General features: G+C 38.7%; 1 protein-coding gene across 1 annotated transcript in view; it reads left to right on the top strand.

Moving 5' to 3' along the window:
* The window catches only part of SH3RF1 (SH3 domain containing ring finger 1), an 89047-nt gene that overhangs the window by 54198 nt on the left and 9370 nt on the right, over window positions 1-25479 (top strand). Inside the window, exons 4-10 of the mRNA XM_009635322.2 lie at window positions 2374-2676; window positions 3592-3702; window positions 11818-11972; window positions 14374-14544; window positions 14729-14988; window positions 20455-20759; window positions 23633-23967. Coding sequence (XP_009633617.1) covers window positions 2374-2676; window positions 3592-3702; window positions 11818-11972; window positions 14374-14544; window positions 14729-14988; window positions 20455-20759; window positions 23633-23967 — 1640 coding nt within the window. The remainder of the gene's footprint in view (window positions 1-2373; window positions 2677-3591; window positions 3703-11817; window positions 11973-14373; window positions 14545-14728; window positions 14989-20454; window positions 20760-23632; window positions 23968-25479) is intronic.

Below are 25479 nucleotides of genomic sequence, written 5' to 3'. Positions count from 1 at the left end.
TGTAAAAAAATGGTGTAACAGGTACCTCGGGGTACTTTTAGCAGAGTGGCTTTTTTTACTCCTGGGTGATCCCTTAACTATTCTGATTACGTAGTTCTTGTTTTAGAAATGAGTACTGCTTTTCTTTCTCTGACCTGTGTAATTTGTGAACAGGCTCTTTGCTAAATATGGGAGTAGATTAGATAAGAATAGAAGTGGTTGCAGCCATTGTGTAAGACAATATGGAAGACACAGATTCTTAGGAAGGACATGAATAATTGCAATCTGAGTTTGAAAAAATAAAATGTGCAAAATACGTGAAATGATTAGTCTTTGAAAACCCTGCATGTTCTTCCACGATGAAGGATAGCACCCTGACAGGATGAGTAGCAGAGTAGGCTTTTTTTGGTCTTACTTTCTGCTTGTTTTGTATCCTTTACCCTCATACCAGTGATCTATGATAAAATAACATTGTTTTCACTGGCCTGTTAAAAATATGTTCACTCTAAATTTAAAATTTAATAAATAAAAAATTACGTATTTTGGGAGTGCAAGTTAATTGAAGAAAGCTGTATGGTTATGTCTTCTGTACTACACAAGTGGTACAAAATTATTTTGTCCATATGATCCATGTCCAGTATTAGCGGGAAGGAAAATCTAGTGTCCAACTTTCTTAGGAATGTTTGCTACTGTGACATTGTCTTCTATCCTTCCTGTTCTCTTCAGCTGCATTCTAAAGGACCAACAATAGGACCAAATCTAGGAAAAAATTCTATGTTCTCATCTTCGTCTCCTTTTTCAAATCCCCCATCATGCCCCTCTTCCACTGCAGTATGTTCTGGGTAGTTCTTCCTCTTCAAGCATTTCATCATTTTAATTTTCCTGCTGTTACATCCTAGTAGGCTTTTATGTCAACTCCTCATTGTTCCAGTAGTTCTAGTTCTGAACTTAGTTTGTCTATTTCTTCTGTATATGCATGGAACTTTCTTCCAGATCTCATCTTTCAAATACCACTTGAAAATCTTTTCTATATTAAGAAAATATATATTCCTTATTCTTTTGTACCTCAGAGATACGAAAGTGTTCAGGGTGTAAACTGTTGTCATTTGTGGGAGCTGCATTTAAATCAGTGTTGATGCTCTCATGATTAATGATGTGTTCTTTGCCTAGGAAAGTTTTGATAGGGTAAAATACTGCTTTAAAACTCTTTATGAGCTTAGTGGGTATTATAAGACTTGTGGAAAAATGGGTAAAATAAAGAGAAGAAATAACATGCTGAAGAATAGAAATAGTACTTCCACAGTAACTAATCTCATTCTTTCATCATGATGTTCTTCAGAAAAGGTTTTTTGCTTCTTTATAATTGGCTACACTTATCCAAGTAACAGTATTCATATTTAGTGGTACATATTAACGTTAGTTAACTTGTTCAGAAAATTGGCGCTGCTGTTGCTTCAGCTCATGAATAAGTGAGAGTTCTGACATTATTATTTCCAGTAGCTCTAAAATACAAATAAGATTTTCTGGAAATAAAGGGTTTGAGAAAAATGTTGGTTGGTTGGTGTCCCCGTTCCCCCCCCCGCCCCCCTTCCATAGCTTACATTTCATTTTAAGAAGAAAATGTGTGGGATTCCATATTTCTTCATTGGAAAGCAAAGACTTGTTTGTGTTTAACGTAATAGTGTTGTAACAAATTAACAAATAGAAAATTCCATTGTGAACAAGAAGTCATTAGATAAGCTTAAAAAAAAGAAAAATCCATTTGAGGGTTCTTAGGCACAGAGGTGCTGCCTCTGCATGAGAAAATTCAGAAGCTGAGAAGGTATTTCCGCAGAATGGCCAATATATGTTTCTTTTCTCCTTATACTGTCTTATGCTTGTATAGCTACTTGTTGTCAGGGAGTATACTGGTATAGCTGGATCTTGAGTCTGTCCTACTGTGTTCTTAAATCTGCATTTATGAAGCCTGTTTTTTACTACTGGTAGTGTTAAAGATATGTGCGTAAGTACCAAGGGATGCTAGGAGGAATGTTTTCAAGAGCCCACATGCAAAGGTGCAGCCTTATGTCATACTTACGAACAGAATAGAAAAGGCTTAAAATAAAATGAATATTCAAGAAGGTTTGTAATACAGATTTTTATATTATAAGGTCAAAGGGGACCACTGTGATTTAGTCTGACTTTTAGATAACACAGGCAGCAGATATTGCTGAATTAATCCATGGCTGGACTCTGTAATGACTAATTTGTCAACTAGGTCAGTATGTCACAGTTTTAAGTTGCATGGTTTAAATTCTAATATACTATAAATAAAATGAAAATGGGGGGGGGGGGTGTTATATTCAGGTGATTTTTATAAATTAAAAAATACTAACATGTGACTATCTTTTGTAGTTTAACACAGCAGCCAAACAGCTGATAGAATTGGATAAGCCCTCAGGTTCTGCTGTTGACTCTGGAGAAGGTACCTCTGGGGCAGCCCACAACAATTCAACCCAAAAGCACACCGATACTAAGAAAAACACCAAAAAACGGCACTCTTTTACCTCCCTCACTATGTCCAACAAGTCTTCACAGTCTTCTCAGAATCGCCACTCAATGGAAATTAGTCCTCCTGTCCTCATCAGCTCCAGTAATCCAACGGCCGCGGCCCGCATAAGTGAGCTGACGGGACTTTCCTGTAGTGCCCCTTCTCAGGTAATTTACATGAAATCAAATATAAGTCATGTGTGTATTTTTTTTAAATAACTGTGAAGGCTACTGATCTTGTCAGATTACTTCAAATTATTAATTATATGTACTTAATATTAACATATGCTTTCATGAATTTTATCTTCCAAGATGACAGCATTTAAGGAAAACATTTTAAAACACTTTTTATACAGTGGTAGCAAATATTTTTGGTCTTGTAAGCCAACTTTTTTCACAGTTGTTGATTTCTTAAGTGCCACAAAGATTTTTATTAAACTGTGGAAACTAGAAACTGGAGTGAATTAATTTCTGGGTTTTTTTTCTAAATTGAATATGATGTTGGATATTAACGTAAAGCGCATTTAAGTAAAAGGTAAACTTGAAAATAACATGAATTCTAGAAATGTACCATATTAATCTGATTGTGATAAGTAGAAATATTTATCTGGTTTTATTTATTTGTTAATCTCCCGTTTCTTCAAATTTCTTCAAAGCTACACTAGTTTGTGAACAACTGTCTGTTTCGCATAGAGATTACATTTTGGAAAAAGAGAGAGTAATGGAGACTAAGAAGTGTTGGTGTCATTTTACATGAGCTAGTTAATGTTTTACTTGCACATCTTCGGGATCCAACAGCTTTCTGTGGAAAAAAAGAAAACTGACATTGGTAAAAGTGTGTCTTACATTGCTCGTTCAGTATAACTCCAAAGTTCCTGAAATGTTGGGTAGGGGGAAAAAAAAAGTGAGCCATGATCCAATATAGTTTGTATGACTATCTAACAAAAAATTAGTTCTAGTCTGAAGTTACAGATACTAGAGTACTGGTGATTTTGACCATGAAGCTTACAGCTGTGTCAAAACCAGTTCTTATTAAACTACTCAGAACTAACTCTGCTGGTTTGGTTTTTTTTTCTTTGATAGGTTCATATTGGTACTACAGGCCTAATTGTGACTCCACCCCCTAGCAGCCCAGTCACAACAGGGCCTTCATTTACTTTCCCATCAGAAGTTACCTACCAAGCTGCTCTTGGTGTAAGTACCATTTAAGAAAACTCAGCCTTTCCATTTATCTTTGGTCTGTGCAGTCATTTTTTTTCCCTCAAGTTCTTACACACTGATTTGAAATTATGATTTTATGATGATTGTCTATGTGATAGACAATAGCATAAATGAAACTATAGCAAAAGCATTATTGATACTATAACGTTTTCATCCTGTCATGCAGATCCATTTCTCCAGCTTTCCTCTGTTACTTCTCTGTAGTGAACACAAGAAGCACACTTTCTTCCAGAACAGTGTTTCTTTTCAGCGTGAATAGGAAAGAGATTATGCTAGGGGGGAGGTTACTGGGTTGCTGGTGGGGAAACAAGCAAGATCTTACAAAAAACTATCAACTTGAGACCACAGCTGCCAGGTATTTCTGTCTGTCTTAATACTGTCAAGATTCTCTGAAATGACTTTCAAAACCCTGCTTTCTCCTAATTAAATAAGATTATTGTAGTTGTATGTATAGCTCTGGCAGATAAGAAACATACGTAGCATGTATAAGTTAGGTTCTTAGAGATGAATATGAAAAACTGTTGCAAATGGCCTTCTTTTAAAGGAAGAAATACGTTGCTGTTTCCTTTGGACAAAGAAAATGACATTGTGCTCAAGAAGTGCAGGATTTCATTCCAAAACCAACTGAAATTCTTTATTTTGCTATGCATGTGGTGGAGAAGCTCTGGAATGTCCTATATCATACAGTCCTTATCAGAGCCTGACCTTAACTGCAGTAAAGATTGTGGATACCAGTTTTCAGACATCTTCAAGGGAACTTAATAAGCCTTTATTTTGATCATAGGAATTCTTGAAATTTAATTCTTGTTTCAAGTCCAAAAATTGTGCTCCTAACCTTTGGCGGAGGGGGGGGTGTGACGAGATGACACAGTTGAATAATAAATCTTTACTTAGTTTAAAATAAAAAAAAAAAAAGCCAAACACAAAAAACCAAACCAAACAACCCAAACAAAAAAAAAACCCCCGGGGCTTGATCTTGTTTAGGTGTCTTAATTATCCTTTCAGTCTTTCAAAGCAAGTAAAACATGATGAATAGCCTTGTTGCTAAATTTGTTGGGTTTGTCTTCAACTTTTAGCACTTGGATCATTTTACACATTTGTCTGCAAAATTGAAGGCAGAATTGTCTGTCTCCTAGGATCAACTTTTTGCTGTTTAAGTAAATGCTTAGGTCTGGCTTGGTCACAGCTGAGAAGTTGCATTTTGATAACTTTCTTTGGGACTCTAAGTTAATGTTTTTCAGTCCTTAAAATTATGATGCTGTTATTTTCTGAATTATCTCCAGTACTTTCTTCTGGCATGGTAAGCACATGGTAAGCGCATTCTAAAACTGGGTATGGTACTGCATGGTCATTTTCAGCAATGAAAATATTGATAATATAACCCTATTACTTCTATCCTGTTAGTCTGATCTTGAGAATTTGCATCCATTCATTTGGCCTGAGTATAGCACAAAGTTTATGTTCAGCTAAATATCCACCATGATCCCACAAATTTTCACTGTCAGTAGTGATGTAATAATCACTCTCATCCAAATAAATGTATTTCACATTCTTCGTTCTTCATACAGGTGACCTATTATTGACAATTACACAGTGTGCTTTTCCCCTGCCTTACTGAATAATGCAGGTTGCACTGTAGCAGTGCTTTGTTCTTTTATTGTTAATGACTCCTTCCATCTGTGGACCATCTGTACAATCCTACTGTTAAATGTATGTTAATCTTGAACCCATTAATAATCTCCTCATATTTAGATTCATATTTTAATGTCACAGAGTGGTTGAGGTTGGAAGGGACCTCTGAAGGAGATATAAGTCTAACCTCCCTGCTCAAACAGGGTCATCTAGAGACAGTTGTCCGGGATGGTGTCCAGACAGCTTTTGAGTATCTCCAAGGATGGAGACTCCACAACCTCTCTGGGCCACCTGTGCCAGTGCTCAGTCACCCTCACAGTGAAAAACTGTTTCCTGATATTCAGACTGAACCTCCTGTGTTTCAGTTTGTGTTTCTCTGAGCACCACTGAAAAGAGTATGGCTCCATAATCTTTGTACCTACTCGTCAGGTACATGATGAGATCCCTCTAAGCCTTCTCTAGGCTGCACAGTTCCAGCTCTCTCAGCCTTTCCTCATAGGAGAGATGCTCTTAATTATCTCAGTGGCCCTTCATTGGACTCTCCAATATGTCTGTGTGTCTCTTGTACTGGGGGAGCCCAGAACTGCGTACAGTACTCCAGGTTTGGCCTTGTCAGTGCTGAGGAGAGGGGAAGGATCACCTTCCTTGACCTGCTGGCAAGACTCTTCCTAATGTAGCTCAGGATACCATTACCCTTCTTTGCCACAAGGGCACATTTTTGGCTCAAGCTCAATGTGGTGTCCACCACGAAGGACCTCTAGGTCCCTTTTTTGCATGTGAGGTGTACATCTAATACTGCAAACAACTAACTGCTTATATACTAATCCATGTAATCTTTTATACTTCTTTCACCCTGTCCTTCAGAAAATACCTGTGAGAACTGAGCAAACAAAATTGGGTTTGGTATAGTTTGTGCTGTTAGGCAGAATACAAGTCTATCTGCAAGTACATGCTGCAAACATTGAGTAATTGATTTGATTTGTGGAGAGGATGGGGTAGGCAGGATTCAAAGCATAATTTCAAAAGTTCTGTTAGAAGTTGCTTTTTTTTTTTTCCCCCTCTCAGTAGCAAACACTTTTGTTTGTTACTAAGAATCAGTAGTTCTTTCTTTGATGCCAACATGGAAAAATACTTTATTTTGGTGCTGGTGCAAAGTCATTAAACCACCTCGGGTGCTTTAGTTGCATAAGCATGTTCAAAAGTGATCTCACCATTGGTACCCACAGGAACTAAATTACAGTGCTAAATGCAGCATGGAGTGAAACTCCTGCCACATGATCGTCCTGTATCATGGAGTGCTACTTTCTGTTTATGATAACCATGTTCCTGGTTAAGTTTTTTTAGTTAGACATAATTCCCATTAGGAATCTGAATTATTCTCTGCCAGCCTCTTTAAAAGTCAACAACCTTCCATACATAATGTTCTGTTTCTTTTTGACTTTTCAGCATGACTAAAATACAAGCTGGCAGCTCAGGCTACAGTCAGGTCATTCCTGTGTACTTTTACTATAGATGATATTAGATGATGATACAGTTTATAGTCACAGATTGTGAAGTGTGTCTTTTATGTCCACTTTTCCTCTTGCTTCAAAAACTCTTGTTTTAATTTTAGAGATGTGCAAAACTGTTCTGACAGGTCCAGAGAGAAAGTGATGTTCTTGTCTCTCTAGATGTTTCCCATCTGAAAATACCCTCTCTGACATTCTGAGCATTAATTTTAAGCTACAGAGCAATTTGTGATTGTATGCTTTAATACATCAGAAGTGGTTGGCTTCGGTCGTCTTGCTTTTGCATTTTTTGCTTTTGTAAGCAGAAATTCCTGCATTTCTCTAAGCTTCTCCCTTTAGCTTTTTTTTTAATTTCTGGATACTAAGCAAATGACAAGGGAGCTGGGTTGGAACAGGGAGAGTTTGTCTTTATCCTCTAGATGGTTTAATTGAATTTTCTTCCTGTCAATCGTTTTAGTGTTTATAACACTATTTAAAGTAATCAATTGTTCTTTGAGAACAAGCTGGTTTACAACTTCTTTTGCTTCATGCCAAACTCAGATTAAGGGATAAAGAAGAAATTGGAGAGTATGAGCATGATTCCCCATCAGTGAAGAGGAGGAGCATATAGTCCTTTTCAGTAATTCTGAATTTGTGCATCTTTGCTACATTTATCTGTCCGGAATCTAGAAGCAAAAAAAAGCTAGTGTCTTCTCTTGTCTTCTGTAAGAAAGCTGGCTTTTTTATTGTTAAAAGGAGATATTTTGAGCTGTTTTGTTGGGTAGCAAGTTTCTCTAAGATAGTTGAGATTAATTCCTAGCCCAAAGGAGCCTGTGAGTCTTTCATCTGTGTACGTGTATAGGATCACATTTTAATTTGTTATGCTGTTATTTTGGGAAATATTAGGTGGTTGAAAAAATGCTAATTGTATTAATTTTATTTTGTCCATAATAATCTTTTATAGATGCTATTTGGTACCCCGTGTTGTATGAAACAAGTGATTTACAAATTTGCAGCCAAAATGGACACAAATAAGACATAGGAGTGAGAGTGCTTTGGTTGAGTGTCTATATACACTCTCTGCTGCTTGTATCACTTAAGCAAATTTTAATCTGCATTCAGAAAACCTGTGATAATTTATGTAAAAGTTTTATTTTACAGCAGCAGTTCTTAGCCTAGTTCTTTACCTGGCAGCTTTAATTCTTGTTTCATGTTTTGAGATTTGATTCTTTGAAATTGAAGAAGCTATGAACTGAGACAAACTTCTCGCAGCTGAGGCTTTTGACTGTGATATTATCACTTACACTGTTCTCTGGGACTTCAAACCACAACTTTGCCCTTAATGGGGGCATTAATTGGTCTGCTCTTCTGGGCCCCTGGCATTTTTGAACTTTGCAGGTTCTTAGTATATTTGAAGGTCTTTATAAAAATATAAGTAGCAGATGTCAAGTTCAGTCGTTGTTGGGTGAAAATATGCACATACAATTATGTAAGGCTCATTAACTTGGGAGGAAATTCTTGGATGTAATTTATAAGGTAGTTATCTAATGGAAGAGATCTAGTTCCCATAGATTTTGCTGAAAAAACTCTTAAAGGAAGTATGTGATTTGAACCATGATATGGGAAAAAACAGAGACAAAATATACCACAGCAAAGTCAGAGTTACATTCAAAAGCAGCAGAAGAAAAACAGAATGTAGCAACAACAGATAACTTACCTTCCTTTCATTCTGCCTTTACAGTCTCTTGAGAAGTGAAAAGTATTTTGGACTGCAATGAGCCTAGATATCCATATTGCTACCTCTGCAGATTGAATGTGTTGACTGAAATGGTGTCTTTGTGTACTTAACTAGCAGAAATAGGTGTTCTGAATTTGGATGGTTTACATTCACTTATTTGCTGAAGGTTTCAAAAATTTAAAAATCCATGTTTTTTCTGGTCCTGTTCTCTTGCCCACACACACAAAAAAACTTGCCCCTCTATGTTAAAGAGTATAAGGTGATCTAAATTACTATTAATGAGGCATTAGCTGTGAGGGTTTTAGTATATTGATGACATCTAGCTCTCTTTCATGTAGTTCCAGCTGATTCAACAGTGTAAGTCAGGAGGAGGTTTAAATAAAAACTGTCTGAGTTTCTTCCCAGCAAAAATTCAAACTAACTTTTTTGGGGAAGAGGAAGCAGCTGAAGGAAATGATGAGTTTTTGTATGAGAGGCCTGTTCTTGATAACATGTATTTATAGTTTAGGAATTTTGTTAAACATGAGCCTTAATTTGTTAGTCCTCAGGGGATTTTGCAAGTCATATATTTTTCCCTAGACCTTGTGGGAGCAAAGACAGTTGACAAATCTTTTTTTCCACTGCTATGCCTTTTGTTATTATTTGGGTGAGCTGATTATTGTTCTTCAGTTGACTGATATGGGAAAGCAGCCTAACTATACTTAAACGTAGTAATATGTATGAGTTTCTAGAGCATGAGTATAGGTACTGTTTGAAGTGTTTGCATAAATTAAGTATCAAATTATGTAATGTTTCACCTTCCAATTAAAAAAATAACACTTATTTGCTGTTTTATATGCCTGAAAGTATGCTTGTTGTCTGAAAAGTAGTTGCAGAAACTTTCATTTTTCCCCTTCAACTAACTAAAATAAAAATATTCTTAATTACTTTTATAAGCATATCTTATTAAATCAGGTGGGGTTTGCGTATATTCTTTCACAGAATATGGGAAACATCAAAACTAGCTTGTGCTCTGGAGGTAGGTGTGTTTCTCAATAGCTAGAAAAATGGTTACGTGCCAGAGAACTTCTTGAAAACTTGGCTAGAGCATTTAGATCCATTTTATCAAGTTGTAGTGGTGCAAGATGAGGAGTGTTAGTTCTCTAAAGCCTATGAGGTAGTTTATTTAGATTTCTGAGTGCTTGCCAAGTCTTCAGGAGTTTAATCAGGCTGTGGCTCACTGCAGGTTTCATTACAATAGTATTAGACACAGGGAGGAGAGCAGAATCTGAATAAAGCAGAATAAAATAGAGGTGGGATTGCAGCTAAAAGCTCAATGTATATTGTGTGTTCAAAAGAATAAAATATAACACCCAGCATTTATATCTTTAGAGAGGCAGAAAGCGTGGAATTGTGACAACCTTGATATTGTGCATGAATAGGTTTAATTTTGAAGATTCCCAGCTAATCATCTCCTAATGTGGATTTACAGGTTCTACCATGTACAAAGGAATCTAGGTGCCTAAAAAAAGGTTTGAATTTGTATTCTATAGACAGGTTGCCTAGATGTTAGATGCTCACGTTCAGCTTGGATTCAGCTAAGATATTTGTTGAAGCTGACTGGGAGAGGGAAGTGACTTCTGCTGTAAAGCAAATGAAAGAGAAATGTTGGTATTTCAGTATGAATTATCAAGGTATTTTAAAAAGATTGTTGGATGGATGGGAATGGCATGTGAAGCAAATGCAGTTGCCATTCTTGTAAATAACTTGATTATTGGTATTAAAGCTCACAATGATGTTTCTACAGCAGGTCATGTCTGCTTTGTGTTGGATAAAGGAGGCCTATTTGGTCTTAAGAAATTGTTAATGTATGGTCAGAAAAAAGCTTTAAATAAAATAGAAATGCACAATATACAATGCAATTTATATCATAACACAATTTATATTGCAACTAAGCATAAGAATTTTGACTGAAAAACTATAAGAGTTAATCAGTTTTCTCTTGATTTGAAAGCTTTTAATCATGAGGTTCTTTACTGTATCTTGACAGCGTAAGATTAGTTCAGAGAGCTGTCTTTTTATTAACACCGAATGCAGCATGGTAATAATCACACATTGTAGAACTAAAACTTATTTTCCTTACAGGTTTTTGTTTAAAAAAACAAAAAAACTCTTTAGAAGTAGGCTGTTTGAGGGGAATTAAAATGACTTCCAATTATATATTTTTCAAACTGATAATGTAATGCTGTGCATTTATATGCTGATGTACCCAGGCGGTATTCAGGACGTTTTGTTAATTTATATTTTTGTTATGTGTTTTTTAAACCTGAAGTGGTGTGGTTTAGAGTTTTGGTTCAGTATTAAAGGGTTGTGTTAAGTCAAAGATCATGTTTGAAATTAATTCAGTTTTACATTTTCTAATGTTGGAGGTTTTTTATTACTCTTTTTGTGTGCGTTGTAACACAAATAATTATTTTTGGAACGGGGGAAGGAAAAGTTCTCCTTTTGTGAGAGACTTTTCCCAGGAGTGTCAGTACACAAGGTCCTAAAGAATTGTCTGAGGCTTTACAGAGCAGAAGGTAACAATTGCTCCATTGATTCTCAAAAGGCATAGAAGCCTGTAGGCAGGACCCCCATTATGATCTGCCTGTAAAGGAACTGTGCCTTTTTACTGGGGTGTTTGTTAAAGATTACCAATCTTGATAATGCTGAATTTCAAAAGCTAACTCTTTAAACTAGAAGAATAGGAGAAAGTGGTAACAATAGCTCAGTGACTATGGTCTCATATTGTGCTGCCTTTTGTAACCCATACATCAAAAGAAAATTTCCCCCAGAAGGGGTGGGTTTGGGTGCACTGCTGCTGAATTGTATATTATGTTTCAGCTTCAGGGTACAAAAACAATCATGTTTTGAAATACAGTCAGCAGTAGGATGCAAAATCTACCTCCTGGAAGGCTTCTGAATTTTTGTCGAGTCCTATCCTAAAGATGTTATAATTAGCAACAATACTTTCTGTTTTTCCTGCACGGAGAAATTGCTTGTCATTTGCTTAATTAGCTGCCAAGACGTCAAGATTTTAAATTGGAGAAAGAGAAGTACAGACAAACCTAACTCTGCAGCTACGTTGTAGCAGTAGGTAGAGGGATACTGAACTTGGCTGGGTTTTTTCCCATTTCCTTAGAATATAATACTTTTTTTTTGCAGCTGATTCAACTCATCAAACAATATTGATCATTGTTCTCGTAAAATCAGAATATGAATCCTCCACTTCCACCACCACCTCTCTTGTCTGCTGCAGTCGTTGCATCGGCCTCTTCTGGACCTCAGTCTGCAGGTGTAATACAAAGGCCTACGTCAGGAACAACTGACCAAATGGCACATTTACGACCACAAACTCGTCCAAGTGTGTAAGTAAAATTGAAGCTTCCTGCCAGTCAGAAACATGGAATGAGATATGTAACTTCACATGTACTTGTATCATGCCAGCTGGCTACGTTCTGCTAGAATTCCCAGAAAGCCAAGCATACAACTCGGAACAAAGGCAGCAAAATACATAAAGGTGATATCCCCAAACAGCCTTCATACTGAGGGTTATTCATATCTTAGGTAAATATAATCAGCTGTTGCTGTGTATAGAAAGGACTCACTTCAAAAATATAAAGTATTTATTATGCAGGAGATGAATGAATCCTTGAGTTAGCGATGAAGACTGTGTAACTCACAAGTGGCAAACTCTGGAATGAATTTACTCAATGTTTTCTGTTATGTATAGAATGAAAAGGCTATTCTCATATGGAACAACTTATGCCAAAACACAGAAAGTGCTGTATTTCATTTAGACTGGTATATTAGCATCTCATTGTCAGATTGCTTGTGTAAGTTGCAATTGAAATTTGACTGAAGATGCTACAGTTCAGTTAATTAGCGGGTGGCAATTTGGAATGAAGTCAGAAAGCTGCTAGTTAGCATTATGTCTTTGCACTTGTAATACAAGCAAATGTGCGTCATCCTTCTGCGTGACAATATTTTGTATATTAACATGTGCTGCTGACAACATCTTTCTTCTTGAAAACGTCTTTGTGTGCAGCTTGGAGAATAAAAACGATAAAAGAAAAAGTAAAATTCAGGAGTGGCTGAACCATCTAATAGGACACACTTGAATAATGCAAGGACCGCTTTTGTTCTGTGCCTTTATTTTTATCTTCCCAACAGGTTTCCTCCCACTCCAAAAGCGCGCCCTTCTTGTGTAGCAGGTGCATCTGGACTTGGGCTGTTTCTTTGGTGTCGAGCGTTTTAACACTGCTTCATATGGGTTATTGTGCTTAGTGCAGTTAATCAAGTTCCCTCCTCATTTATTCATATCCTTCATCTTCAAAGGGTTGCTCTATATGAGGATACTAATGAAATTTGGAGTGATTTAACTAAAAGGGAAGTTAATGAACACCAATTAAAGCACATCAGTCGCTTTCCCATAGAGCTTTGTATGTGGCTTTGTAGATCACCCCATAATCATGTACCAGTAGAGCCTTTTGTTGCTGGTGTGTCATATGTTGCCTTTAAAGCCTGTTTTGGATTTGCTTTACCAGGTGCCTACATTGCCTTTAAAGAATTTTTGCAGATAATGCAGAGTTTCCTGGGTGGACAGCAAGGAACAAAAATATAATGCAAAAAGAAGCATACAGCTAATGCTGTTGTTACTGTGCACAAGAGACAATTTTGACGAGAGAATGTTGTATAAAGCCACTTTTTTACCCTTGGGGTAACAAGGGGAATGGGAAGCACTAGCATTGCAAGAAATTGTGGATCCTTTTCCAAAAAAGAGGATATTCTATCCATCTTCCCTAATTGGCTACCTCTTGTGAAAAGTATATTCTTCCTGAGAAAATGTGATTTATTAGAATGCTATTTCCCATAGGTCTGGATCCATAATTATATAAACATTTTTATATAAATGTTTTAAACCGTTTTCTTACATTCAAACTGTGGCAGAAAATAGAACACTGTGGTGGTTAAAACAGTATTGCTTTTTAATGTCCTAATAGGAGATTGTGCAATCTTATTTGAAGATTTCCGTAGGAATATTCCAGCATGCAACTGCATGGGCTTCAGTTTTATTTTTACTGTTTTTTTTTTTTTCCAAAGAATGTCTTTTTTAAAAACAAAAATGCAGAATGTTTCTGAACTCTCACTGTAATTTCAGAAGCACTGTATTATGCATTAATGTTGCTTAGAAGGAAAAAAAGGAAATAACCTTTACAAGTGAATAACGCCTAGCTACCTTACTCATAGCCTTCAAGTTCTAGTAATGTAGCTTTTCTTTAGCACTGCAGTTGCACAGGAAGATTCCACTCTTGCAATTTGAAAAATAGTCCTGACACTGATCTTTTCACTCCCAACTAACAGAACTTCTCTGTGCTCCCCACCCCTCTCCCCCCCAAAAAGTTGGCATGTCCCAAAGTGTAAGAGCTAAAAGAAGCATGTGTAGGGAGAGAGAAGTGGGATATGCTGGGATCTGTAGCTGATAAACACCTATTCATTAAGTTCACTAACTTAATTAAGGAAATAGACAATCTTATTAGAAGTATTGTACATTACATTAAAATGCTGTTAGGAGGATGCTCTTAATGGTCATTGTTTCCCTTAATATCACCGTAGCTTCTGTTTTAGTGTTGTAACAGTATGATGGATTGACTAACATAACCGTTTCTGCCATGCTTTCTCATCTCTGACTGAACTCTGCCAGAAAACACAGGTGATGTTTTCAATTGTTTTAGGTTTATCAGTTGCATCTACTTTCATGTCTTTTAGGTATATTGCTATATACCCTTACACTCCTCGAAAAGAAGATGAACTGGAACTGCGGAAGGGAGAAATGTTCTTAGTGTTTGAACGCTGTCAAGATGGCTGGTTCAAAGGAACTTCCATGCATACAAGCAAGATTGGTGTTTTTCCTGGAAATTATGTGGCTCCAGTTACAAGGTATGTTTTTATACAAATGTCTAAACAGTTTGTCTAGTTTCCAGTCCAAAATGAATCTGGTTTTGTATTTAATGCTAAAACTGGATAATAGAAGAGCTGCGGGTTTTAGTAACTAACTTATTTTTCAGTTGTGTTTTAGCTCATTTTCAGTTGTGTCTTAGTGTTTTGCTTTTAATTTTGGCAGGACAGTGACAAGTGCATCACAAACAAAAGTCCCCATGTCTACCGCTGGCCAAACGGGACGAGTGGTAACTATGGTCAGCCCTTCCACTGCCAGTGGAACATCTCAGAAGCTCCAAGGGAATGGTGTGGCAGTGAACTCCAGCACAGTACCCACAGCTGTGGTTTCTGCAGCGCATATCCAAACTAGTCCACAAACCAAGGTTCTTATGCATGTGACAGGACAAATGACAGTCAACCAGGCTCGCAATGCAGTTAGAACAGGTAAAAAAAAGACATTAAATAAAATAAGGCTTTTTACGTGTGGTAGACAAACTGTAGGATCTGTCTGGGCAAGTGGCTGGAGTCAGGCTATGTGTAAATATGTGCTGGGTTTCTTAAAGGCATTTTTTTACATCATTTTTTTAGAGTTGAATGCTTTCTGAAATGACAATATATCTCTCTGAATTGTTGAATCTTTTATTATTCTCTGCTAATCAACTGTGCGTACATACATACTCTTACTGTTGGGAATTTATATGCTAGTCATTTAGGTGGAATGGTTTTTATTCCAGCAGGATCTGGGATGGGGCATACTTTGAACTTCCCTATTCATATGCAATTCATGTAGTAATAGAAGTGATAAGAACTTCCAAGTCATAGCTGATTTTTTCATGTTAACTGCATAACAGCTACAGATTGCTCTAATTGTGAAGAGGGCTTTAAACTAAAGTTGTCAGGGGAGAGGAACCTCAATCTATCCCACTCCTACCAGTTTGATGGCAGTGCCAGCAATAGATGCCCAGAGCCTGGAAAAGGATCACAGGCCAGCAGGAAAGCACCTGAAGAGCAGCATAAAGGAATTCCAGCTACTCCAGCCAGTAAGTCAGCTTCATCCCAACTTAAATGCCTCTATGCAAATGCACGTAGCATGGGGAATAAACAAGAGAAGTTAGAGATGTGCGCATGCTTGCAGGCTTATGATCTGATTGGCATCACGGAGATGTAGTGGGATGGCTCCTGTGACTGGAGTGTTGGAATGGAAGGACACAGGCTCTTTAGGAAGGACACAGGCTCTTTAGGAAGGACACGCAGGAGAGACGAGAAGAGGTTATCGCCCTGTGTGTCAGTGACCAGATGGAGTGCATGGAACTCCACCTCAGGATGGATGAGGAACCGACAGAGAGCTCATGGGTCAGGATTAAAGAGAGGGCAGGGACAGATGACATTATAGACAGGGAGTCTGCTACAGGCCACCAGACCAGGAAGACCAAGTAGATGAGACCCTCTGTAGACAGATAGGTGAAGCCTCATGTTCACAAGCCCTGGTCCTTTTCGGGGACTTCAGCCACCCCGATATCTGTTGGAGGGACAACACAGCAGGGCATAAGCAATCTGAGAGATTCCTGGAATGTGTTGATGATAACTTCCTTCTCCCAGTGATAGAGGAGCCAACAAGGAGAGGTGCTATGCTGGACCTTGCTCTCACTAACAAGGAGGGGCTGGTGGAGATTTTGAAGCTCAAGGGTAGCCTTGGCTGCAGTGACCACGAAATGGTGCAGTTCAAGATCCTTAGGGCATCGAGGGGGTTGCACAGCAAACTCACTACCCTGGACTTCAGGAGAGCAGACTTTGGCCTCTTCAGGAATCTGCTTGGTCGGTACCATGGGATAAAGCCCTAGAGGGAAGAGAGGCCCAAGAAAGCTGGTTAATACTCAAGGACCACCTCCTCCAAGCTCAGGAGCGATGCATCCCAAGAAAGACGAAGTCAGGGAAAAATGCCAGGAGGCCTGCATGGATGAACAAGGAGCTCCTGGACAAACTCAAATGCAAAAAGGAAGCCTACAGAGGATGGAAACAAGGACTGATAGCCTGGGAGGAATACAGAGAAATTGTCTGAGCAGCCAGGGTTCAGGTTAGGAAAGCCACAGCCCTGAAAGAATTAAATCTGGCCAGGGACATCAAGGGCAACAAGACAAGCTCCTATAAGTACGTTGGTGATAAAAGGAAGACTAGGGAAAACGTGGGCCCTCTCTGGAAAGAAATGGAAGATCTGGTTATCCGGGATATGGAGAAGGCTAAGGTGCTCAATGACTTTTTTACCTCAGTCTTCACTGGCAACTGCTCCAGCCACACCACCCAAGTTGCAAAAGGCAAAGGCAGGGACTGGGAGAATGAAGAACTGCCTGCTGTAGGAGAAGATCAGGTTTTGAGACCATCTGAGGAACCTGAACAAGTCTGTGGGACCTGATGAGTTACATCCATGGGTCTTGAGGGAACTGAACTATCCATCATCTTTGGGAAGTCATGGCAGTCCAGTGAAATTCACACTGACTCGAAAAAGGGAAACATAATCCCCATTTTTAAAAAGGAAAGAAAAGGAAGACTGGGGGAACTACAGTCCAGACAGTCTCAGCTCTGTGCCTGGCAAGATCATGGAGCAGATCCTCCTGGAAACTATGCTAAGGCACACGGAAAATGAGGAGGTGATTGGTGACAGCCAACATGGCTTCACTAAGGGCAAATTGTGCCTGACAAATTTGTTGGCCTTCTGTGACAGGGTTACAGCATTGGTAGATAAGGGAAGAGCAACTGACGTCATCTGCCTGGACTTGTTCAAAGTTGGAAGCGTTCAAGGTCAGGTTGGACAGGGCTTTGAGGAACTTGATCTAGTGGAAGGCGTCCCTGCATTCAATTTAGCATTCACTTTTAAATTCTCTCCTAACATCTTTGAAGATCTTTAGCATTTATTCCTTCTTTTTCAGGTCTCTGGCTCAGGGTTGGTCCTTAGGCATTTCAGTTTGTTCTCTAAACTTGACTGCAACTTCTTCCAGCTTTCACTCTAAGGCTATACTGGCTTCAAAGATTCATACCATCTATGTCGTAAAACTCTGCATTTCTGACAGGTATAACTCTGCCTTTACTGTCTGGGACAGGCCACATCATAGTGAAACATGCCTTCTTGTTCTTTAAACCCAGCTCCAAAAACATTGATAGTGGTGTTTTCAAGAGTTTTTGTTTACCAAATCCATGCACTTCTCTGTGGATTTGCCAGGCTAGGAAAATACCACACAACTGGAGCCTAATCTGTTCCAGTTGCTCCCAGGGCCTCAAAAGAAAAGTGGAAAAAAAAAAAAACCTCCGTTTCAAACTATCTTAGCGTTCCCTCTTTCAGCCTTGCATTTGGGGCCTAAGATCTCTTGGTGGAGAGAGTTGTGACCAAAGGGTTTTTTTTAATCACAAGATTCTTATTGGTAGAGCAGAAAAGAAAGCAAAAGATGAAAATAGTATTATCTGTTATCCGCTTAAGGATGTTTTTTATGGTCTCAAGGTCCATGAATTAGCCCACCCCCTCTTCAGAGTCATGCACCTCGTAAAACATCCTATGCGTGTTCAGATGTCAGCACCAGCTTTGCTTTTGGAGTTAGGATATGTACATATGTCTTTCGATATTTTAGTTCCTTAATTGGCCACATCTTCCTCCAGTCTGATCTTAGGCTGGAACAGATGCGATAGTCGTCTGTAGCAACTTTATTTTTTACCTTTAAAAATAACCAGGTGCTATTGGCAGCTGGTAAGAGAAGCTAAGCAAAGAATCTGTACTTTCCTGCCTCTTGGGCATAGGAGGTTTCTACATTAAATCCTTCGTTTGAACTGCCTAGAAACTTGCAAGTGACAGCACAAAGGAGAAAGCTCCTGTGGGTTCCAGAGGCCTCTCTGTCCCTGCATCTCTGCACCACTGTCAAGATGAATAAGCTCTTACAGTTCCGTTCCGCTGGAAAACATGACAACATACTTCCCACCAACTTTTCAGGTCCAAAGTGGAAAAATCAGAGGGGCTGCACTCTCTTCGCAGAGAACTTAACATTGGATTGTGGTGTAAAGGTGTGCTGTTCAGTCACAAATACAGATCTGTCTCTTACAAAAGCCTAAGAACTGGAGCAATAATGGCTGGTTTATGTTCAAATGTTACAGAGAACTTTGTAGTCAATATCTGAAACATGATCATCTTGAGCTTTGCCTAGCACCTTTGCTAAGTGTTACTCTCTTGAGCAGGCTTTACAGATCAATGCTGCATTTTGCAGGGCTGTTCTTCAGTTTCAGATTCGCTCAGGACTTCAAGGACGCTTCTTCAAATGATGTTAGTGAGACATTGCTTGACATCACCCTCACTGAGGGGAGTACACATTCTTTGAAAGGAACTGGGAAGAAAATGCCTATTTCATTAAAGGATGAACTGTATGAAAATACAGTGACTTGAAGCAGTTTTCCTATGGATTCCATCAGGGATAAGAAAACAAAACCAGAAAGCTATTCGATGCTTGTACTCCATTGATTGCATTTAAGTATAGACATATCTTGAAGGATAGTGGCTACTTGTAAGAAAACTGACTTTGTCTCACGAACAAAAGCGAGCATTAATAATCGTTTTTTTTACAGAAAATCTTGCTGCACTCTCCTTATCTTCCTTTTTGGAATGTTCATGGTTACATATCAAAAAATAGACATAGCATTTAGTGGTGCTTTCTTTTTAAGAAATAATTTATTTCTTATCTTAGAGATTGTAATTGGGTATACTATTGTAGGATTGTTATATCAAATTTGTGAACTTATTCAGTCTCCTCTAATATACTGTTGATACAATCTAACCGAATTACCAGGGGAATTTGTAGAGAACAAAATACAGAGAGCAAGTGCTGGAGGCTTGATTCTAGGATATCACTTACAACAAGCCCAAAACTCTAATTTATATCTGAAAAATAAGACTGAATTGGTACCTTTGAGATATACATGCACCAAGCTAGAGGGATGAGCCCTCCTCAGATGCAAAGCTTCAGAGTATTTGAAGGAAAGAGGCTGTGCAGCACTGGGATGCTGCATTTTGCCTCGTATTATTCGGGTAAGATGTCTGCACTTCATACCACCCAGGGATGCAGAGATAACCCAAGCTGTTGAAATGACCCAAAAGCAGGTATGGGTGGCCATATAACTGTAATAGCAATGTTGCTTCTTGGAAAGGATAAATTAGTTCATGCAGAGTTCCGTGCTTTGCAGCTAGGCTGTAGCTCAGGTTAGTATATTCAGCCCTGTGCTATTCTCCAACTTCCAGTGTAGACATTCCTTTTATTTCACAGGGGAATGAGTACATCCACTTCTATATTTAAACATCCCAAGAGACAATAGCTTACGTTTTCAGAGAAACCACTCATAGCAGTAATTGCCACTGTACTTATTGTTTGAAAGACCCACTAAATCTGTTGTGGATTTTGTGAATAGTTTAGGGAAAACAATCCAATTATATTTTTAGCAGATTCTATAAGGAGTGTCTCTTCCTACTTTATGTGCCCTGACAACTGTGCAGCGTATTAAAAGGAACACGCAAGTTCCAGGCAGGATTTGGCTGGCTCTTATGAACTAAAATGTAATCTTCATCAACTAAAATGTAATCTTCACTTTGCATCTTTGTCTATTTGTGAAGCATTTTATTTAGCAGCTTGGATTTCTCCATGATTGTTGCAGTGCTGTTACTATTCTGTTGCATACCAATGCAAGTATGGTAGCATATGCTGCTACTTTATTCTGTAGATAAATTTGATGCTGTGTAAGATGTCATTATAGTAATATAAATAGAAGTTATGAAGGTAGGAAGGAAGCTTTTTATGACTGATTAGCTATAACACAGTGACTATACCTCACTTTGTGTGTCGTGTGAAAAGATGAACTCTCTCACATTTTACTCTCTTGTTCTAGTTGCTGCACACAGTCAAGAAAGACCTACGGCAGCAGTCACACCCATACAAGCACAGAGTCCAACATGCCTTATTCCTGCAGCTGTGATTATTCCCCACCACTCTGTTGTGAAGGGGAACCCCCCAACCATCCCACTGGCATGTGCCGCGGCTTCTTTGAATTCTCCCAACATAGCTGCCTCATCTTTGGAGGGAGATATTAGCGGGAGAACTGTAAACACTCACCCTGGACCTCCTGCATCTCCAGAGAGTGCTTTAGCAGTTGGTGGAAATGCTGCTGTCAGTAAAGCAGACAAGGATGGCAAGGTGGGTAGAGAATAAAATCAATCCCTTGAATTCTCCCATTTTCATCATGCAAACTTTTCACAGAATCACACAGAATCACAGAATGGTAAGGGTTGGAAGGGACCTCGGGAGATCATCTAGTCCAACCTCCCTGCTAAAGCAGGCTCTCCTAGAGCATTCTACACAGGACTTCGTCCAGGCGGGCTTTGAATATCTCCAGAGAAGGAGACTCCACAATCTCCCTGGGCAGCCTGTTCCAGTGCTCTGTCACCCTCAGAGTGAAGAAGTTTTTCCTCATGTTCAACTGAAACCTCTTATGTTTCAGTTTGAACCCGTTGCCCCTAGTCCTGTCGCTGGACACCACTGCAAACAGACTGCTTCCATCCTTGTGACTTCGCCCTTAAGATATTTGTACGTGTTGATAAGGTCCCCTCTCAGTCTTCTCTTCATCAGGCTGAACAAGCCCAACTCTCTCAGCCTTTCCTCATAGGGGAGGTGCTCCAGTCCCTTTATCATCCTAGTTGCTCTCCTCTGGACTCTTTCTAGGAGTTCCTCATCTTTCTTGAACTGGGGAGCCCAGAACTGGACACAGTACTCCAGGTGGGGTCTCACCAGGGCAGAGTAGAGGGGGAGGATAACCTCCCTCGATCTGCTGGCCACACTCCTCTTAATACACCCCAGGATACCATTGGCCTTCTTGGCAACAAGGGCACATTGCTGGCTCATGGTCAGCTTGTCATCCACCAGGACTCCCAGGTCCCTCTCGGCAGAGCTGCTTTCCAGCAGGTCAGCCCCCAGCCTGTACTGGTGCATGGGGTTTGACCTCCCCAGATGCAGCACTCGACACTTTTTTTAAGGGTTCCGTATTTTTTTTCTTAACATTTGCTGAATAGCAGCATTGTAAGGTTTTTAAGACTGAGCCTGAAACTCAGGCAGCCATTTTGTGACTACAACTATGGGAAAACGTATTCTTGGCCATACAAGAATAATTTAGGATGGATGAAATACAGAGCAGACCTTGGAGGAGGGTTAGTATAGGATAGCAGCTTCATGCCTCAGGCAGGAAAAACAGAAGGTGAATGGATAAAGTTCAGAAGAACTATTAGCTTGATTGTTGGAATTTTAAGTATTTTGTTTTTCTTTACCTGTAGTCACTTTCCTGAACACTTTAGAAAGTTGTATCGTTAGCAAATATTACCAGTAAGTATCAGTAAACTAATAAGCCTGTACTGCAAAAAAACCCAACCCAAAACAACACCAAAAAAACCACAAAAACATGAACTCGTGGGAATATAAAAACTTCAGTAGTAAATTAAACCTAATATTTAGTGAAAATAAGAATTCTTTTAGGTTGCCTTCCTTATTAAGCGGACACAGTGAGAAATTATGAAAAACACATTGCCAGCAATGTTTGTTGGACAAAGGAAAGAAAGCACATAACTGTCTTTTCTAAATGTAGCTCAGTAGACTCTGTAGTGATTCTGCTTTCCTTCTTGAAGTATCTTCCTCTGTGTCTAAACTTATTCTCACTGTCCAACAAGCCCTGTGATTATGTTACATTGTAGGCAGAAACATTCCTCCAACTTTCTAACTGGTTTTGTGTTACAATTGTGGTGTAGTTAGAATTTTTTTTTTACCTCCTGACAACTTTTTTTTACATCTCAAATGTTTTAGACTTTACCTTTGCTACTTTTCACCCACATGCACTCCTTAATGAAGTTTATGAAGGTTTTAATCATAGGCTATACGCTAATTACACTTCAAAATTTTTTTTTAAATACATTTGTTAATTATTTTTGTTGATTATTGTTGAATGGAGGTACCTAGAACTTCGTTTTAAAATTACTTTAGCCATAGCCACTGCAGACAGTCTGAGGTGCCCTTAGGCAGGGCTTTTAGAAAACTTACTTATAATTTAATGTTAAAGATGCTAACATATTTGGACTATGTTAATTTTTTTGAGTTTGTCTTTTTCTTTCCCATTTGATAGACAGCAGTTCTTTGCTGAAATAGCTTTAAGTTATTGGAGACTTGGAAGAAGGACAGTGGATTTTTTCATTCACAGTTCACCAATTCCACTGCATCCCAAGCTATAACAAAAATCTCACATTGTTTATGCTTTTCTGTTTCTGTGGTTAAATAGCTTATTTCTGTCTCTAGGGCTTACAATCTGGCACCTCTCATAAGCACTAAATTCACTCAGTCAAAGGGTTGGTAAGAAGATCACTGCCACACCCCTTAAAAAAAAGACAAGAAACACAAAAGCTTCTTAAATAATTCTCCTCAGGGTAAGTAATAGTCTTCAGGGATTCCTGTCTGGACAAGCAAAAGAATGTTTACAATTCTACCCTCTAGCAGAGCAGAGCAGCAAAACACAATACATTCCCCTTGTGGCAAATTTCTGTTAAATCTTGAAGGTCCTCTCTTACTGAGGGAGGATAAATAAAAGACACTTACCTAAACAACAGCCTCCAGGGCAGACTTTCCTCCCTGCTTGGTTTGAAATGACTCTATGCCTTCCTACAAGCCTCCATGTTAATGAAATATTTTACTTCTTAGATTCCCATTGTGGGAATCTAACTCCTAACTCCTTTTTCTAGACACCCTTTTGGGCCAGTGCCATTGGCTTTTAAGGTAAGCCTTAACTTAACTAGCTAAGCAAAAGGACTTAGCCAGTTTATGGTCTAAATGACTTACTGTTTTTCTCTTCAGAATCTTAATAATTATCTCTCTCTTTTATAATTTTCATAGTTATCTTTTGTAATTTGTACAATCTCAAATATCTCCTCATAATTTACCGAGTCCTCTCTGATCACAATGTCACCTATCATGAAGTGTTCAACTCTTCATGGGAGGCTTTTGTTCTGAAATGAGGCACTGTTTTTGCTTTACAGAAAGAAAAAAAAGGTTTGCTGAAACTGCTTTCTGGAGCATCCACAAAACGCAAGCCCCGATTGTCACCTCCAGCATCACCAACGCTGGAGGCTGAGCAAGCAGCCGCTGAGTTAGCCCTGCAAGGTGCAGTTGGGCCAGAGCTTCCGTCGACAGGTGGTCACAGCAAAGCTGGATCCTGCCCCACTGACAGCGAGGTCTCTGGGCTGGCACAGGAGACGCTGCATCGGAAAACAAGTTCCCTGGATTCCTCTGTTCCAGTAGCGCCACCGCCTCGGCAGCCTTGCTCATCCCTGGGTCCGGTCCTGAATGAATCCAGGCCTCTTGTCTGTGAAAGGTAAATTATCCTATGCAGCTAGACCAGGAAAAAACCCACTCTCTGACACTTGCAGTTTATATTATAACTGCTTCAATATCCTGAGATTTTATAGCAAATGAAACTTACTGTTTTAACAATGCTTTATATGCTTATCAACCAACACTCGTGTCTATGTTAGTTTACTTTTTGTGTTAATTTGAGGTTTTGGAATGAATAGACACTAAAATATGGCAATCGCAGGTCTTGTATGTGAAGAGGTAGATAAAATAGGCCTCCTGATTTGCAAAACATGAACACATTATAATACTGCATTTATGATTATCAGGTTAGTCCTTTAAGATTATTAGCAGTGCATAACTGCCAACCTAAATATATGGTGAATGAGATCCTTATCTATGAGTAGACTTAATATGTGATTTCTTGATCTCTTGCAAAGATACCTTTACTATCTGAATGCCCTGTTACTGTGTGCTCTACATAGCAAGCTCTAGGGCAGCCTCCGTGTCCTGGCAAGTGAGCCTGAAAAACACATAGCTGTCTAGACTCTGAAACTGCCAGGCAGTTGCTTTAAAGTTTTGTCACTTTTTTTTTCTTTGTGTCCACCTATTATTTTCAAATTTCCAAGTCCTCAGTAGATTTCATGGACTGTGAAGGAAGTGGCAGTTTTCTAACTACTGTCTCTTTTTATTATTCCTGGTAGTAGACAAGCAATATGAAGAGTGTCATAGGTTTTCTTCTGCAATAGCTACAGGATTGTGTGGCATACAGAAAAAAAATAGTGGAGTTGCAATGTTAACAGCTCTAGGACTGAACTGATTCATGCTGACTGTTGTAGACTTTGTTCTGATACTATTAGCTCATGGTGTGTGGGCATACTGTTGTATTTCCAGAGACCCACTGATCTTAAGCTTCATCTATGTATTAAGAGCCAGACAGTGTGTAAGTTTATGCTTTGTCTTTTATTTGACTTCTGTCATACCTTTAGTATTTTTTAAAAGGCTATTACTGTTTCAATGCAATTTCCTTGCAGGAAACTTCTATTTCATACTGAATTTCTGGGGTAGATTTACACTTACAGATGGAAAATAAAAACTGAAAGACTTTTCTTTAAGAATAACGTAATTTATTTTCATATTATCATAAGTCTGTTTGGCATAGTAATATGTTTTTTGTGCTTTCTTTATGCTTTGAAAATAATATCAAATTCATTCTGGCATGACCAGTGGATATTTGTGTAAAGCTATTTGCATCTTTGCAGAAAGTAATTTTTTCACTTCTGTGGTGGAGATTTTTTTTCTCAGAATGACTTACATAAAATGATGCTGTATATTTTTATTGATCTAGTAATAACATACACTCAAACATTCTTTTTAATATATCTCTGTATCCTTACTGTTACTACTACCAGAGAAGTGCAACCACAAGATCATTCTCCGTGGTATTCATGTGGAATTGTTATCTTTTGGTCAGCATATTTAAATAGAATTTCATCTGGGTTCTCTTTGTCCATTTCAGGGCAGGGTTAATGCT

Source organism: Egretta garzetta, unplaced genomic scaffold (assembly GCF_000687185.1).
Source record: "Egretta garzetta isolate BGI_Z169 unplaced genomic scaffold, ASM68718v1 scaffold593, whole genome shotgun sequence".
Taxonomy (NCBI): domain Eukaryota; kingdom Metazoa; phylum Chordata; class Aves; order Pelecaniformes; family Ardeidae; genus Egretta; species Egretta garzetta.
Note: the sequence above shows the minus strand (reverse complement) of the source record. Positions and strands in the feature narration are given on the sequence as shown.